The sequence below is a fragment of the Ptychodera flava genome, chromosome 7 (assembly GCF_041260155.1).
Source record: "Ptychodera flava strain L36383 chromosome 7, AS_Pfla_20210202, whole genome shotgun sequence".
NCBI classification, from domain to species: Eukaryota; Metazoa; Hemichordata; class Enteropneusta; family Ptychoderidae; genus Ptychodera; species Ptychodera flava.
In genome coordinates this window covers 39,112,213-39,131,547 of record NC_091934.1, presented here as the reverse complement: position 1 = coordinate 39,131,547, position 19,335 = coordinate 39,112,213, and the positions used below count along the sequence as shown (strand labels likewise).

Below are 19,335 nucleotides of genomic sequence, written 5' to 3'. Positions count from 1 at the left end.
GCATCGATGCAAATCACGACCAACGTGTATAGATGGTGATATCCCCTCATCAATCTTTACGTTGACAACTGGGATGTTGCTCCCGCAAAAACGCTGAAACTGCGATTGTCTTTGTAACTGACCCGCAGTACGCTCAGCCGGTTTAAATAATCTACCTCTTGTTTAGCATACCACGGAAATCATCAAATCCATCACACAAAATTCGCCATAACCAACTTTGACAATAGTGCAACGCAGTTTGCTGTGGGAATTGTTGTGTACTTTCATGGGTGATCCTAATTCAAGAGCTACGTGGCTGTGTGCCCAAGTGCAAAATTTCTGCAGTTTAAGTAATAAACAGATGGTCAAACCAATTTACTCTATCGATTCATAAATCACATTAGGGCTTCAACGGTGCCTTCAATAGGCATGAAGTGGTGATCTCTGATATATATTAACGAATTCTACATGTAGGAGCCCAGCTTATTACGGTATGACTAAATCGTGGAATCACCTGACCCTGCAAAGGAAGCTGTGGCCTTATCAAAAAAATTCACTTTCCGTCGATTCGATGTGTTCAAATGGTCAATCCATGGTTTCACATCGTATTTTCTTTCAGCCCCCTTTTCGTCATTTTTATGCATGGCCTTGACACTTTTTCTAGTTGAAAGTCGTCCAAAACTGACGCAAACTGTCAGCCTACACGTAGGTATTATGTTAAGTCGAGAGGTGGCTATAGCGTGTCTTTGTGAAGTCACACTGAAAATTGTCCAATTATATACGCAGTCGCCGGTAAGCGGACATCAGCAATAACTTTTGGCTGTGCCGTTATTTTTGCCCTGTATATTACCATAGAGGTATAGGACTGATACGTAAATTGAAGTGAGCATGAATCTATTTCTAGTTAAAGGGAGGCGGTCGTCGGAACTGCGCGTGTGCGACTTTCTTGTTTACAAAACAATGTGTTTCATGCATGATACTAGGTGCATCACTTCAACATCGCTGCAACATTTATATTTTATGATATTAATTAATTGTTAACAAACATGTTTCAACTTCCATCAATCGCCAAAGTTCTCTAAACAGTATGTACATCAGTCGTAGGGGTTCCTGGCAACCTTTGAGCAGAGTTCCGACGACCGCCTCCCTTTGAGCTGCAGAATCATGGCCCGTAACATTTGGCATGCCGGCACGCGGCTCTTGAATTAGGCTTACCTGTATTAGGGCCCTGTGTATGTCGTTTCTTTCAAGGTTAACGTTTCGTATTAACCTTTATTTCACTGAGTTTGGAGCAGAATGAAGTGTAAGCCCGTTAACTTATTGTCGCTTTATTCGTGTTCATAAAGTAAATGTTTTGAGGTATATGCTTGTAATCATTGTCTCTTGGCCAAAGGATTGCACACTCTGTTCTTAGGCGTCAATTTCTAGTGAATTAGTGTTAAATGCCCGAAGGTACCCTACCATTGCACCAATTGTTACTCTGCACAGAAAATCGCTCTCTCACTAAAAGGTAACATGAATATGTCTTGATTCTTCCGTTCCATTTTCAAGAATAATAAACAGTCGACGTCCTCGATATTTTAAGACTAAATGTCACACATTCACCAATCAACACAAATGAACTGTTTCGTCTGCATTGCTTGATGCATATCCGTCTCAAGTTCGCCTGTCATTATTAAGTCCAAGCAAATGTCCACTGTTTTAGTTCAAAGGCGTGGCACTCAGACAGGAAAGAATTCCATAAGGCTCACCACCTCAAGATTTTTTTCTTAGGTAGGATTAACCCTAAAACTAACTCTTCCCCTAATTCCTATCCTCTCCAAATGTTATATTTGATGTGCTTCTTCCAAAGAAAGTCCGGGACCAAAGTGATTTCCAGGTATTAGGGGAAGGAACTCTTGCTCTCAGAGATAACACTCCACGTCAACGTCCAGCTCTTTTAAGGAGTATTCCAGCTTTCGTGAGATCACGTCAGTGCAACCTTTTCCAGTTACAGCGCTTCTCTTTCCGTTTCTGTGAAGTGAACAGGGAATGGAAATGAATTAAAGTAATATTGTCCGATCCCGAGTAAATCAAGCTGATTCTTGGCGAAATTAATTTCCCCTCTTCAACACATAAACGAAAGATGTGTGAATCACAAAAGGCACATTCGGGGTTTATTTTGTCTTAGTTTGTTGCGCACCTTATAGAATAAACTGCTGGTTTATTTGAATGTAAAGTTGTCAGCCAAGGTGATATCTCTCTTGAACGACACAATTTCTCGTACCAAAACACTTATTGTGAGTTATCGAAAAATGAAATCCAAGAGAGATATTCCTTAAGACCGAGAGTGACAGATATATAAAACAGTCTGGCATATGTGCTGTGTTATCACCAGTCAGTAATAAGAGTTTTGAAGCTCTGTTGGCAATCGGACAAGATCAATTATCTGAATGTGAGGAAAAAAAGTAACTCATTATATATTTATGCTATAACGAAGCCATGTCTTCAAGTTAATAAGCGCCTCGAAAGTGAAAGACTTACACTGTTGCTCAAACTTTCCTTAATTAAACTGTCAACCATTCTCTTTCCAAAGCAAGAATAAAAATCTGGGGTTTATCGTGCAAAATTTGGTGCTAGAGAGACAAATTACCCAAGATTTCCCGATATTTGATATTCAAAATGGCCGCCATCCCTGTGTTAACTCTAAGGGGAAAATAAAATTTTCGATTTTCGGAAAAACTAAGACGGTAAAAGTTTTCTTTCATCAAAAGCTTTAAAATGAGCCCCCACAAATAGTAGATCAGAAGAGAATTTATATAATTTGAAAGCTCCTATTTCTGTCAACGTGGCGCGTCCTACCTTAATCTTAACAAACCTTAATATAAGCTTACTGCATTATCGCTGTGAGGCTTGCACTGGAAAGTCCATTGAGTTCATAAACACACGTGTCTTTATGGCAGACACAAGTCCATGATCATGATGTGTTTAGATGTCTAGCGACTAATAGCAATGAACTTACAGAACAAAGATCCACACGTTTGTTTTTAATCTAACATTGTGCAAAGACGAATTTTAGAGCGTGTTTCTTTTGAAAAACACTTCAACTGGCCGCCTATAATAGTTTACAGCTTCTATACTCTACTTTCTTGTATAACGTATATCGGTGATTTGCATGACATTATAGCCCGTCCGATTGTTTTACCCACCCATGCATTTCTTCAAAATCTTCCACTGTCGCCGGTAGAGGGCGGTTCAAGGTTTCGGGGGCAATCAGAAAGAAAGTTCCTGAAATTGCAGTCAAGGTACCGATGATGACGTAAGGAAAAGGTGGCCAAATATCTGCAAGCAGCCTAGTAAATGGTATGACGCTCGTTGATACACGGGCGATGAGTATAGAAAGACCAATAGCCATATTGCTGAATAAAGAAACATGCAGATATATGTTCATTAGCAAGATGTGCTCTTCACTTCACATATATTGCAAAATATTTGCCCATAAAAGTACGAGTTCAGACATGTACGAAACAACCCACCCGACCCACCCATGCATCCATCCGCCCACCCACCCACCCACCCGCCTACCTACCTACCTACCTACCTACCTACCATAATGAGCAAATGAAGAATTAAAGGCTTAAAATAGTCGAGTTTTCTTGGATCTTACAAAGTGAATTTCAAAGGTGTGATGATGAGTAACGACATCGATCAAAATGCAAGTGTTCGCCTGATTTTATTCAACAGGCCGAAAGGTGAACATGGTAATGACACAATGTACCATTCATTGAACTACAGTAGTGGCGAACGAAATACCATGAAATAGTTAAACAATACTAGTCTTTTGTGGCTCTTACCTTACAACAGTAGGAAAGAGTTCAGCCTCGTAGATGTAAATTGACCAGAAGGCGGCCGCAGCACCGAGTTTGCCGATCATGCCAAACGCTGTAGAAAGATACTGCCAATCTGAGACAAGGAAAATATATGTAAATCCGGCATATGAGAAATTTCAAGTACAATTATACATTGTATTGTTTATGTTGATAGATTGATAGTTAGAATGGGTTACAGACAGACACACACGTCAGACAGACAGGTTGGACAGAAATACAAATAGATAGACAGACAGACAGACAGATAGATAGATAGATAGATAGATAGATAGATAGATAGATAGATAGATAGATAGATAGATAGATAGATAGATAGATAGATAGATAGATAGATAGATAGATAGATAGATAGATAGATAGATAGATCGATCGATCGATCGATCGATCGATCGATCGATCGATCGATAGATAGATAGATAGATAATAGATAGGTAGGTAGGTAGGTAGGTAGGTAGGTAGACAGACAGACAGACAGACAGAGGCAGATAGACAGATAGATAGATAGATAGATAGATAGATAGATAGATAGATAGATAGATAAATAGATAGATAGATCAACGCCACCTACCTGCCGGAGGGAACGGACAGATGAAACACGATACACCGCTCACGATATTGAATATGGCTATTGGTCTAGTTCGCCCCCACCGGTTGATAATGTATACACAAACAAGGATGGATGGAACTTCGACTACGCCGGAGAGAAAGAAGTTGACGTATGCATCCCCAGCCAGCGATGTTGAAAAAATAGATAACCCAAAGTAGCACATGGTCACTGCAAAACTGAAAAAAGACAAAAAACGAAAACCACAAATTTGGACCAGCGAAACGCAGCGTAAAGTAGCTGTAGGCTGCCGGACATGTTTACAGCTAGCCGCCATCTTGAAATTATGCAAATTAACATGTCATTCAAATAATATGTCAATATCTATGTTCCAGTTTTCCGTCAGCAACTGCTTGGCGATTAAACGAGAAAAACAAAGTTACAATATGTATAAAGCCATTTGAGTCTTCTTTCTCATACAAAGTGCAATAAGCTGGCGGCCATTTTGATTATGCTAATTTTCTCAAATTGCTCAATGCTGACAGAGGGCCAGTAATTAAATTCTTTTTTGTGGTGGTCTTGACAAACGAAATCCACCAAGAAAAAACTTAAGACCACAAAGCAAGGTTTACCCCACTGGCTGCCGGACTACTGTGGCAGCTGCAAAAGATGTTGAAGGTTAGGAATTAAGGGATGGAAGATAAACTTTCTGTAGTAAGCACCTCTAGATATTCAGAGTCTCAAACTTACGATGCTGGTTTTGTCTACCATTTGTCGGGGCTCAGTCCGAAACTCATGAAGTAATTAAATTTTTAACGATTTATATTTTTTGAAAATTGAAAACACAATTTTCCCCATAGAGTTAACAAAGAAATGATGGTCATTTTGATTTTCACGCATCGGTAAATATCGGATAATTTGTTTCTCTAGCACAACATTTTGCACAGTGACCGCTGATTCTTTATTCCCAAAGGGTTTGGTTAAATGTTTCCCTACTGAAAGTTGTGAGCAAACGTTTAAGTCTTTCAATTTCGAGGCGCGTATCTCAGAGTTAATGTCAAGTTTCAAGTGTTAGAATCAAGATATTTAGTTCAAATTTTCAGGATGACTCCCTTAGTTAATATTTTTTCCAGAGAATATAAAAATTGTATATTTGCAGCCATGATTTTGAAATATGACACCAGTAAATATTAAAATTTAATTTTTCATATTTTTTTTACATATTTGAATTTAATAATAATTGGATAGTATTAATATTACCAAATTAGTTATAAATATGTTGACACTATTAATTGTAAGATTTACACGGCAGGATTTGTAAATAAAATTTCTTTTCATGATTTTACATGGGTTTATATATCAAAAAATTATTAAAAATTCTTTCAAATTTTAAAATGTGATTTTTCAAAAAGTACTTCAAATACAGGAAAATTGTGCCATACCAATCTTATCTGTAACCTTGTTAATAGGCTGTAAAAATTCCATGTCCATATCTCATTTCAAAGTTGGATTAAATTGGTATACAATTATGTAGGAAAACTGTTATTCTGTCAAAAATGTTGAAAACAAGCCATATTTGCACCCCTTTTTTAAAGTCATAGAGCAGGGTTTTTTTTGTTAATCTCACTTTTGACACCTCTTTGACACTCAAAAAAATCTAAAAGTGCATTTACAATAGCAGTCACTCACTCTGAATGCCAGCACCGCCTTGTCAAACTTTCCTGAAAAACAGCGAATAATGACTTTCCCTTTTCAAACATTTTATTAAAAGCTAGGGGACCTCTACCATAGTTAATACACTAAGGACTCCCCCCAACTTCTTCTTATTTGGTCAGTTTTTAAGAAGTTTTAACAGGCTATAACGCCGCAATGCCTTTGTGCCCAAATGTCTAGTTTTTTTATTCCACAGAGAATGTTGACTCCTTTTATATTTTAATAGTTTTGTTGAAATTTATAACTGACGCTCGAGCCTTTCCAACCACCTTAACCCTTTGAGTGCTGTAATTTTTCCCACAAAAATTTTATCGCAACATTTTACCAAATTTTATGAATTTTTCTGAAATCGTTTTGATAATTTTTGACCAAATGTATATTACATTTCATTGCCTACACTTTTTTATCAAAATTTAAGCAAAAATCTCAAAAAACTTGACAAGGATATATTTTATGAAGGCAACAAAACTTGACTTGGCGCTCAGAGGGGTTAATATAGGCTCTCCCGCCCGGCCTATCAGTATGCCAAGATCAAATTTTAATGAATGCTACTCACGCATTGACACAAATGATCAAGGTGACATTTCGAAGTTTCGTCGTCTTGAATAAATCTGCTAAGCTATGTTTTTCTGCCCTGCGTGCCATCGACCAGTTTTCTTCTTTCCTAGCGCAGCTTCTTTTCTCGAGATTCTAGTGGGTAGAAAATGAGAAATCATCACGCCACTGAAAATATAGCCCACAAGAAGTAAAACACAAATCTAGAAAGATGTGGTCATTCTTGAAACCCATGCATTAATTCATACTAGCATTCACATATCCACAATCATACAAGTGTGATTGCAGACGATAAAAAATAAACGATAGTGACGTCATGAGCTCACACATAAATTATGTCCGACGTTTTGAGGACGCAAAGCAGTCGGCCAAATAACATTTTAAAGCAAGCTATCTGTGAAGTAACAACCTACACAACTTAGCAGAGAAACCACTAGATATGTAGAAAAACTATCCGATTCAACAGCATTCAGTTAATGTACATCGTCTACAAAAGCAGAAACTGAAGTAAAATTTTATATGAGATGTGAATTATCGCGGATTGGTTCCCGCCATTTTGTCATTCATGAACCTGAGAGGCCTCTGTATTTTCATTCATGACTACATCTTTCGCTCGAAGATTAAATTCCCATAGGATCAGAAGAATACCACAAGTGATTTAAAGAAAAATACTTGGATCGTCTTTTATTTACATGTGTTACAATCAAAATATAAGCAGACTACCGGTCTATCAAAATCCTATACTTATCACCTCATCCTCGTTCAAGACTTAAATGTTGCCCACACGTCGATATTTGATAGGCATAGATATACATAATTCCTCACTTAACCTACGTAGTAGAGCATGAAAAGTGCACTAAGAATAGTTTTCATACATTCGAGAATGTCCTGGTGAATACAAAATAAGAGTTTGGTAATGTCGCACGGTTCATTCGCACGGCTTTGCGAATGATCACATCAGCCTCTTGCACATGACCCTGTGTCAGCAGCCATCTTGGTGACTCGGGAACGACTCTAACAAAAATAGATAATCGAAAGTGGTCATCTGAATGTCAAAATCGCTACAAGGGTCTTTTGTACCACAGAAACGGTAATGAGCCCGTGGCCCTAGAAAGCTTCTTGTCTGTCACTAAAATTTATCATCATTTTGCACCTAATAAGTAGCAGCATGCACCTTGTCTTGGGAAGTCGTTTCAAGTTGTACCAAAAAATTAACGGCATAGTTACTCTTTGTGCATATTCAATTTTTCTGTCTAGAATGTTCATCCGTATTCCCTATCCACAATCACCATTGATAATAGTGGGGTTGAGCAAAGCCATATAGTGGTGAAAGGCTTAAAAAAAATTTACCCTCAGATTTCTAGTCAGCGTGACGCCAAGGTCTGGCCTATAGGCGAGAAGCTAACCTGTTCACTGTCGATAAAATGCCAAACAATCCTTTCGCACCCGTGAGGGAGTTGGTGTGCAGAGACCAGAGTCGTATTTCTATGTATTCATTACTCCCACAGCAGTTCACTTACTAGGTATTTTCACTCAAGAGTGAAGCAATTAGTCATAGCTTGCTGCATCAAAGAATAAAGTAACTGACTTGAATTAGGAAGGTAAATACAAAAAAACGATTTTGTGAATGAAATTTTCCCAAGAACGCCGCGGTCGACAAACGGCTGTATAAGCCTTACATTTATTTCGAAGTTGTGAAAGTAATGAAGCATACCATTTGGCTATATCAGTACACATGGAACCGTACCTGAACATGTACACAACCAGTAACGCCACCTGGGGTAAAGCGATAGCTACTTGTAAGATTCGCCAATGTCGAATGAAATAGGCAAGTAGGGCAAAGGTCATGTGACCACAAACATACATGAGCGCCAATAAGTTTCCGACTGCCGATCGTTTCGAATGCCCAGTCCATTCGAGCACTGCAGAATACAAGGAAAGTTATACTGCGATTAATTGTTATTATGGGATATCTTAACGAATTTACACCAGGTGTGAAAAATAGTTGACAAGACCCATCTGCTACTATGCAATAGATGTTTATTCTTCCTAACGTTTCGGACGGACACGGACGACCTTCTTCAGAGGCTATACAGACACAATGGAAAAAAGGGGAACGAAAATTACATTTGTTCTACTGTTCCACAAAATATAGTCGTCGGAACTGCGCTCAAAGGTCGTATGGGACCCATACGACCCATGGCAACAATGTATCCAAGGCACAATGGTGATTGATGAAAGTTAAAACATGTCTGTCATAATCTATCATCGTATAATTTAAATGTTGCAGCTATGATGATGAGGTGCATCTTGATATCGTGCACGAAATACATTGTTTGTAATCAAGAAGCTCGCACAGGCGCAGTTCCGACGACTATATCCCTTTAAGTAATACTGGGGATCTTAACCATTATTTCTTCCCACTGAAAACCATACACTTGTTCTTGTCTGAATTAGATATAATATCATGATCATTGCCATACCCTTCACAGATATAAAGAAGGCATTGCAAACCTTTGATAGAAGGACTGAGCAGTGTCATGTCATCTGCATAACACAAGTTATTTGCATTTATACCACTTATATTACATCCAACCCCAGCGTTACCTAATTTGACAATCAAATCATCAATATAAATATTAAAGAGGTAAGTTGACAAAACGCCACTTTGTCGAACACCATTTGTCACTGCAAACCAATCAGATGTAACTTTACCCCATCGCACACAAAATTGTTGATTTCTTTACTGAAAATAAATTAATCTTACAATGTACATTGGAGCCTTTCGATCGACAAGTTTCTGAATTAACTTAAAATGATTCACTTTATTAGTGTTAGTATATCATAACAGCTTTAAAATACGCCTGAATTTAGGTATCCATATTGACATCTGCCCTTTCACTCATGTTCGTACAGTCATATACTGTACCTCAAACGATTTATCGAAATTTTATGATCTGAAGATTCCCCATACACTTTTTTCATAAACATCATGCGCATTCAGTTATCAGTACATTTACCGTATGCAAACGGCGCCAAGAACACGCCTGGGTAGGTGCAGCCAATAGCAAACTGACAAACGATATACATGGCCAGATAGGGCGATACAGCCGATATGAAACAGAAGACGCTCTGCAGAAGCAGGCATGAGGAGATGGACATCCATCTGCCATATCTTTTGAAGAAGAAAAATATAAAATATAAATGTACGATATAAGAGAGTCAATAAACATCAAAAGATGGCGTTTTGTAATATTTGTAAAAACCTGCTATCATGACAATCTGTGCTTGCATGCAAAACAGTCACTTACTTACGTCATGTCACGCACGTAAGTGGCTGAATTTTATGGAGGCACTATAAGTACTGAAAAGTTCTCAGCTTTTTGCACGTGATTCGTCCGAGTATTTACAGTCATGTTGTTTATTGTTAATTTTGTATATTTAAATAACATGATTCAGTTCCATGGGTATGGTTATTTGGCGTTCATTCAAGCGATATTAAAATGAACGAGCTAGGTGCCTTGTCTTAATTTTCCACCATGGTTAAAATGTCTGCACTGTAAAAATAGCGGACGCTAGACGCGTCTTTACGCGTTCAAAATGTACATGTCGGTGTTCAAATTTGAACGGTTAGTGTTCATATTGTTAACACTAGTGTTCATATTATTAACAATGATGTTCTAAACCTGAACACGTAGTGTTAACAACTATCTCCTTCAAGTGTTCAAAATCTGAGCATCACAGAAATTTTACAATACTGTGAAACAATTAACAATCTTTTGTGTTTTTTACTTTACAATGGCTATATTAACTTTACTACTGCCTCGCTGTCCGGCATACGTACACGGATTTCGGTGTAACGAATTTCACAATAAGTGGAAAATATTTCCGGTCTACAATTGCTGAAAGCATGTTTTTTCTAAAAAAGGAAGTATAAAAAATAATTTTACACGTTTATTACGGGTTGAAATTTTGAAATTTTGAAAAAAAAATCAAAAAACCACCATGAACGTTCTAATTTTAACATCGGCGTGCAAGAGGCGTTCTACTTCTTAACACTTGGTGTTCAAGTTTGGTGCCTTTTCTTATCCCATGATGCATCAAAACGGAAGTTGCGACATTTTTCTTGTAAGCGCACGCTGAAGTCGTGATCGTGCGAAAGCAAAGACCAGAAAGGGTAAGTTTTCTCTCAAAAATATTAAAAGGTATTGGATTTTGAAGCATCTGTATTATTATCCTTCGAAATTAATTGTATTGTACTTTGAAAAAGCTTAACTACGTGAAGAAACCTTTATTTCTTTCAGTGGCTGGTGGACCATACACTAGCTGTGAATACGCAGCAGTGTTTTGGGCCATGGGGTATCGATCGCACTCGCGTCAAGGGTCATCACTGGAGCGATGACCCTTGACCCGAGCGCGATCGATATGCACATAATCGCTGCGTAATCACAGCTTACACATGTCTTTTAGTAACCACAATCGCATGTAAATTTAAAACTTTAGTTAAACATCGAAGAATATTATTTTAGCATATGAGAGTTGGCTTTGCTTTTACTTTCATCAGTTGATGACACGAAGAAGCCTATATTTTGTAACATTGAGGCACTGTATACAAAAGTCACCCCTTTTCCTTAAGCTAATAAGGCCAAATTGTCTTCATTTGAAGTCTCATGTCGCCATATTATCTATTGTTGTATTATTTCAGGATGTGAAAAGTTGGATGAACGTGAAATCGAAGAGTTATTACAGAAGCTATTGGTACAGAAATTGAAGAATATGAGTGTATAGATAGCTGTCTGGAAACAAGCTTGAGAACCTCAGTTCATCTCTGATGTAGATTTGAACTTTCGAGGGTTAGTAACTGAATTGATAAGTTTCTGTATTTTTGTTCTGAATTTATCTGAGCTATGTCCAGAACGCTATGATTAACTTAATGTTACTGAAGAATAAGCTTTCAAATACTTGTAGTCGCCCTTATCAGATGCAATGGTGGAATGAAGAATTAAAGCAGAAAGTCACAGAAAATTCACAGTGAAAAATGTACACTCTACATTTCGAAATTTTCTGAAATTTCCACTCTGAATTTTCTGTCGCTTTCTGCTTCAAATCTTCATTGCACCCTGGCATCTGATGAAGGAGACTTCACGTCTTTGAAGGCTTATGCCAGTAACATTTAGTTGATCATAGCCTGCTACCAAATCTTTGATTATTTTATATTTTAGATCAAGACGTCTTTTGTTCTCGGTTTGTTACTGATTTTAGCTTTGCTGCTAAGGACGTAGACCTTATATCATAGGTGAATGTGTGGCATCATCCTCAAATGTTTACATCCCAAGCGTTTTCTTCAAAACGGCCAGTACGATTCATTTAATATTTGGAGTACAGGTTTCCGGGAATTTTTCTAATCATATATCTACAAGTTATGATGAAATACACAAAATTGTATTTTTGAGACATTAAAGACATTTCAGACATTTTTAAGACATAAGGAATTATCAAAATGTGATATATTCAAGTAAGCCAAATTTTTAGCTTTTTCAAACAGATGTTTTCGTACGTTTTTGCAAGTATGAACATATAACGTAATCCACAATAAGTAAAACCTGTTTTGTCACTACTTTGTTCATATTGTTTGAAAACGATCTACAGTGTTTATGGGGATTTTCTTTTGTTTAAGTTTTGATAGGAAGGTGTTAATTAGCATTGGTGTTTTCCTCTGACAAAACTTTACAAAGTGGCCATATGGCCACTTTGTAAGTTTGTCAGAGAAAAAATACCAACGGTGTTTATGTGCCCAATTGACACTAAATAATTGTATTTTACTAAAGGAATTTTTGTGTATTTTTAAATAAAATAATTTTACTGAATATAAGTGGTCTGTTTTGTTATTTCCAGGCTTGAACACCCCATGAACGCGCAAAATTAAAAGTGTTCAACAAGTGCATATCATGTGTTCTAACCTTTAACACACTTATCGTTGAACGGCGTCCATGCGTTCAAAAAGTGTTACATCCCTTTGAACGCGTAAATGCGTTCAATTTTTTGAACGCATTTCATGTGCAACGTATGTTCAGATATGGAACACATGGTGTTCAATATAATGTCTGATGAACACGAAGTGTTCAAAATCTGCACACGTGTGTTAAAAAATTGAACGTTGGATGAACACGTAGTGTTAAATTTCTGAACGTCTAGACGCGTTCAAAAAGTGTTACAAAAAGGCGTTTAATTGGTGTTCTATCCTTTAACACTTAACTTTACAGTGTGTGAGCGACTGAGTGCCTGTGTACACACAGTTTGATCGGGTTCTCTCTGCATACAATCTCCGTGAGTTTTGCTTGCATGGAGTGCAACAATAAGGAAATAGGGCAAGTAATAACGACACCGCTAAAATATCTACACCCATACATAATTTTCAGAGAGATTTGTAATGTTTAGCAATCTCAGGAGAGAGGACAAAGAATGTCTCATACAGAGAACTGGAGACGACAAAAGTGGTGGTTGTACTTACATACGCTATACAAATACAACACTTTCGTACAAATATTTATTATAAAACTAAATAACACTCTTGAAGCTTTGAAGCAAAGTAAACTTGAGCATGTCAAAACAGGCAATCACATACTATTTAAGCGATCTGTATTCATAACTTTATTCTAATTCTGAAAATGACTCATTGAACCGTCAGTGGACCTTTCTAAAAATTTAATACGCATTTTAGGATATTTTTATATTTGTATACCTGTACGTTTCGTTAAGCATAAATAGGGTGTTGTAAGGTATATATAATAATAATAATAATAATAATAATAATAATAATAATAATAATAATGTTTTTTACAGTTTACCTGTCAGATATACTGCCAAATACGATACAGCCGATCACCATTCCAGCGTAGACTGCAGACTGCGCTAGTTCCCTCAGCCATTTTCTGTCACATACCAGGTCCCACTACGAAGAATTGAATACAAACTTAAATCCGTGTCTTAAAGAGTTACAGTCGTCGGAACTGCGCTCAGAGGTCGTATGGGACCCATACGACTAATGTAAACACTGTATCCAAGGTACGATAGTGATTGATGAAACATGTCTGTCATAAGCTACATCGTATAATTTAAATGTTGCAGCTATGATAATGAGGTGCATCTAGATATCGTGCACGAAATATATTGTCTGTAAACAAGAAACTCGCACAGGCGCAGTTCCGACGACGGTTTCCCTTTAAACGCTATCTCAACAGGTGCCCCATACAGCGGCAGACGTGAGAACATAAAATTGAGACCGAATCTAAGGTCATAGAAGGTATAAATAGCTGGCCGACAAAATACAGCTTCAAAACAATAAATTAACGGGATTAAGATGTAAATTTTGACCATGTATTGTTTTTGTTGCCTCTTATTCTTTTACTCGCAAAAGGTTGTTGAAATACAAGGATAAACCGTACAAACGCAGCGCATTGTGTACAAAATAAAATGTAATCGTTATCACGTGAATTATCGTCTGCACCAAAATTTCACCTCTCAGCAATAAATCTGACGCAAAGTGTTTGCCGGCCGTTTGACATCAATTTTCGAAGTAGAAAAAGAAACTGCATTTCACAAATATTAAACACAAATATATTATTTAAAACACTCCAAGAGAGATCCTTATTTATTTTTTCATGGAAACAATCGAATACCAGATATGAACTGTAAATGCTCACGTGTTTCATTATATATTGCAGTTATGTGTAAATTTGAACCTTTGCTACATGTTTGCAACTTCATCGAAAGTATTATGATCAACATAATGAACATAATTCACCACAGATTAACTCTATAGTCATTAAGTATTCAAATATGTAATTAGCTGAAAAAAATATTAATTTCTTTGACTGCTGTCATTGTATAGTGTAATTGCCTTTGGTCAAGTCCTCCAAACTAAGTTCCAAACTTTACAGGCTCATTAGATATGCAAACTATAAAGTAGCTGACATGAAAACTTAAATACGAAATGACTTCCAATATTGATATAACCTGGTATAATCATCAATGTACATGGCATGTTATGCCAATTTTGATCAAATAAATCCAAGTATATATCCCTAATTAGGAAAGTTCATTAAATACACAAATTAGGAATTGGCTGAAGTAAAAATTCTTAATGCCTTTCAATAAAGTTAGCCTACATAATAGTATCTTTAATGTACATAGCAAGTTTCATCAATTTTGGTCATGTAAATTCAAATATATACCCCTAATTTCAAATATTCATTAAATATGCAAATTAGGGGCTGGATGAAGTAAAAATGCTTAATGACTTTCAATAATGTCGTATCATAGTATCTTCAATGTTCATAGCAAGTTTCGTCAACTTTGGTCTTGTCAATGCAGATAAATATCCCTGATTATGAAAGTTCATTAAATATGCATAAAAGGAATTGGCTAAACTTCAAATGCTTAATGACTTTCAATAATGTTCTATCATAGTATCTTTAATGTACATAGCCAGTTTCATCAACTTTGGTCTCGTCAATTCAGATAAATACCCCTAATTAGGAAAGTTCACAAAATATGCAAATTAGGAATTGGCTGATGTAAAAATGCTTAGTGACATTTAATAATATTCTATCATAGTATCTTTAATGTACAAAGCAAGTTTCATCAATTTTGGTCATGTAACTTCAAATATATAGCCTTAATTTCAAAAGGTCATTAAATATGCAAATTAGGATTTGGATGAAGTAAAATGCTTAATGACTTTCAATAACGTTAAATCATAGTATCTTTAATATGCATACCAAGTTTCGTCAATTTTGATCGAGTAAATCCAGATGTATACTCCTAATTAGGAAATTTCATTACACATGCAAATTAGTAATTATCTTTCATGTCATCCCTTAATATCTTTCAACGCTGATATATCTTGGAGTGATCAACATTTGTAGTGAATCTCATCAAATTGTGTACAGTCGTTGTCAATATATATCAGTCTTTTCTAAAATCATTAATTATGCAAATTAGCAAAAAGTAAGCAAGCCACACCTACCAAAAACTAATCAGTTCTTGCCATTTGCAAACTGAATCTATGTACCAGATTTGATTCTGATCTGATGAGCCGTTTTTGAGATATTGAGTACACAGACAGACAGACAGACACACAGACAGACAGACAGACAGACAGACATCGCTGCGACATATGCCCACGTGTGTCAACACGTGAGCAAAAAATATTACGAGTTCATTTACTGTTTAACTTTTACCTTACATATACATTGTTTTCGAAAAATGCTTTGTCTAATTAAATTAAGTCATGTCTTGCTTGGGTTCTGTTTTCAGTTGATTTTACTCATATCCGATGATTGTCACTGAACTAGAATGCAATTTGTGAATACCCTGGACTCTCCGACACTGTGCAACGCTATCAGTGAATTTAATTAATGGCACGGTTGCCGTTATTGTGTACCATGCAGGCGATGAAATGACCTAAAAATAACTTGTAGTCCCACAATGTCTTCCAATAAAAGAAGACTTGAAGATGTAACCCTTCATGCGTGAATGAACGGTCCTAATTGTTAGATGGACGGAATTGTTCGTACCTCGGTTACTGTGGTGGACTTGTACTGTGTCAAATCGTACGTCCAACTGCTACATTGCCGATGCACTGCTCCGCTGCTGTTTCGTGGTAACGTTTCATTGATGTACAAGTGCATATGGGAGCTGTTCATGAATGATTTCGCACCGATCGGTCTGTCATCCTGTCCATACTCAAAAAAGTAACATTCGCTTTGACTGGTAGCCACAGTTTCGAAGGACGTTCCATTCTGTTGATCACCGTAGTGCATATTTGTCTGGCACGCAAAGGCAACATCCGCACTCATGAAGACCTGTCCAAACGTTATTAACGGGACAGTGAACAAGATCGCCGAATTGATGAGAAACAAGCGCCTCTGGTAGGGACCAAAGTCACCGAGGAAAACAAGAATTTCATCGAAATCCATGTTTAGGTGTCGAGCTCTATTACAGCAGTATTGTAGAAATACAACTCAGCTGCGCAGCTGATAAACAAGGCTAATGAATCAACGGCAGTAGTCATGTGACAAACTAAAATTAGCATCCAATAAACCGTTGAGCACCATTCGTTGTCACAGTCCCTCTACACAGGACTGTGCTTCTTAAGATTTTTGGAAAGTGTCTTTGCACACTGCGCGTGTCGGGTCCGTGTTTTGAAAAGGCACAAAGCTTACGCAATCGACCAGACTTTCAAGGCCTCGCGTGCTGGACAATACATTCATGAACAATTATATGCGTTTCGAAGAGTAGCATATAATTACTATCTATTCGTTATATAAGAGAATTCCTTTGACGCTTGTGTCACCAGGTGTTGAATGCGTATATATTGGTGTAAAAGGTCTTTTGTCTTCAGTCTCGGTCGAAACTCCACGATGTCAACACAAGTATTTTTTTTATATGTATATTCTCTAAATCTTGTGATGCAGTTTTATAGATCTTGTAAGTCCGTTGCCTTTAGACAATGCGTTGTAAGGGGGAATTGTGTTAATAAAAGTGGTGATTTTTCGAGGGTACACAGTACGCTCGTGGGGTGTGACAACCACCGCATACCGCATATTATCGCTGTTGTGTATCATTTATTATCAATTCTCGAAGTTCAGTATAGATATAACCTTCCATACAATACGATGCCATACAACGCAATGCAATACAGAGTCAAAATGGTTGGCACGTAGCAGACTAGTCTGGTTCCCTGACCCATTTCCCCGGTAGAGGGCGTGGGGAAATATAGGGTCAAGTACCGGCTAATGTAAACATGGACGCTATTGGGTTAAAATAAAACAAGCTGTGATTGGGTGAAAGTAACACTTGTAACTTGTTCTCATGTTTCTTGGGTTTCGCACTTTCAGGCTCACTTGACACCAACTTCTTGTTTGTACCACAAAGCCGTGGAGGTAGAAAGAAAGACTTTTTAGCTTCATGATTTAGCTACTGTGATTTAGCACACCTCTTGATACTTTTAGAACGTCGACATGATGCCTGGCATTTTTCACGAAATTCGGACACCATTCTATCCATCGAAATCAATCGTCGTTCACAGTTCCAACAAGGTTTGCTTTCAATCAGCTGTGATATCGCAGCAGTAACTGTGGCGTGTATCGAACGTGCTCTGGTCATTGGGGTCACGCTACAGTCGGCGATGACCTCAATTACCCTAGCGCGTTCGACTGGATACACGCCACAAGTACTGCTGCGATATCACAGCCAGCCTTCAATCACCTCTATTTCCCCGTACTTCCGGATTAATCCTTTCAGTTTATGTTTCCTGTCTCGTGTGCCAATGTTTTTGGTTCGGATACCAGTGTTCGAACATAATTCTGATCCAGTCGAATTTTGACCGGCGTTTTCATGGTAGCAGCCATATTTGTTGTAGCATGTTCTGTCAGGTGACTAACCTCCGCCATCTTGAACAAAATTCTGTTCAAGATGGCTACCCGGTACCTGACCCTATATTTCCCCACGCCCTCTACCGGGGAAATGGGTCAGGGAACCAGACTAGTAGCAGACCTATTTCCAGAGCAAAGCGCAGCCAGCGGTAGAAATGGGCCGGGGCAGCGATGTAGTCCAGTGCGACAACAGGGCGTCAGGTTCATGTGCATTTGTACCTAAGAAAGTGTAGATTTTGAATAAAATTGACAGCTTTAACACCGTGCAGGATAGCTTGGGTAGGGAAATGATAGATGCTAGAATGGAATCCGCAGGTTTGGTCATCTAAAACGATAGCTTTGAATATATTTTGAAGTTGAGGGCGTAAAACAGGATGGCTGACAGCAAAAGCAATGGATGCGGCGGTAAATATTTTACCCGTTTTCTACAAAAAGTCACCAAGTTGTGTTGTTTAAGATGCCGCGTTCAGTGAAGTTCAGGTTCGATTACATTTCTGTAAAGTTTCTGCCCCACAGGCTAGCAGGACGTCCTATTCTAATAAATGTACATGGATTGTGTATATGATAGTGTAAAGACTAGTCGCGAGTGTTGGCAATGTCTGTTTTCCAGAGTTGGTAAAGGCTCAGCAAGACTTCAAAGTCTGCTTAACTTTTAAATCTTGATAAGTCTTAACTCTGTAAAATAGACATTGCCAACACTAACGACTACGTCTTTACACTATCATATACATTCTCAATCTATGTACATGTAAGCTTATAGGACGTCCTGATAGCCTGTTCAGTTCGAAAACGGGAAGGGTGATTTCTCTGCAAGTTTTGTAAAATGGGGGCAGAAACTTTACAGAAGTGTAATTGAACCTGAATTTCACTGAACGCGGCATCTTACACTACAGAACTCGATGATTGTTTGAGAAAACGGGTAAAATACTTACCCTCGCTTCCACTGATTTTGCTGTCAGCCATTTTGTTTTACGCCCTCTACATCAAAACATGTTCAAAGCTAACGGTTTAGATGACCAAGCTTACGGATTCCATTCAAGCAGCTATCGTTTCCCTACCCAAGCTATCCTGCACGGTGCCAAGGCTGTCATTTTCATTCAAAAGCTACACTTTCTTAGGTACCTCTGATGTGATGAACCATATAAACACAAGAGAGGAAGAACTCTATTCGTTTGTACATTATACTTGGGCGAAGTCAAACACTTTACACCGCAATGGTGCCGTAATCTTCAATACT

General features: G+C 37.7%; 1 protein-coding gene across 1 annotated transcript; it reads right to left on the bottom strand.

Moving 5' to 3' along the window:
• Positions 1–210: 210 nt before the first annotated feature.
• On the bottom strand, positions 211–16,841 carry LOC139137506 (organic cation transporter protein-like). The gene is made up of 10 exons (XM_070705654.1): positions 16,239–16,841; positions 13,509–13,612; positions 9,681–9,835; positions 8,408–8,582; positions 7,536–7,674; positions 6,662–6,795; positions 4,417–4,631; positions 3,813–3,921; positions 3,168–3,377; positions 211–1,992 (listed from the first exon to the last, which is right to left on the bottom strand). The coding sequence occupies exons 1-10, from the start codon at positions 16,638–16,640 to the stop codon at positions 1,884–1,886; spliced, it is 1,752 nt and encodes a 583-aa protein (XP_070561755.1). The 5' UTR covers positions 16,641–16,841; the 3' UTR covers positions 211–1,883.
• Positions 16,842–19,335: the final 2,494 nt, after the last annotated feature.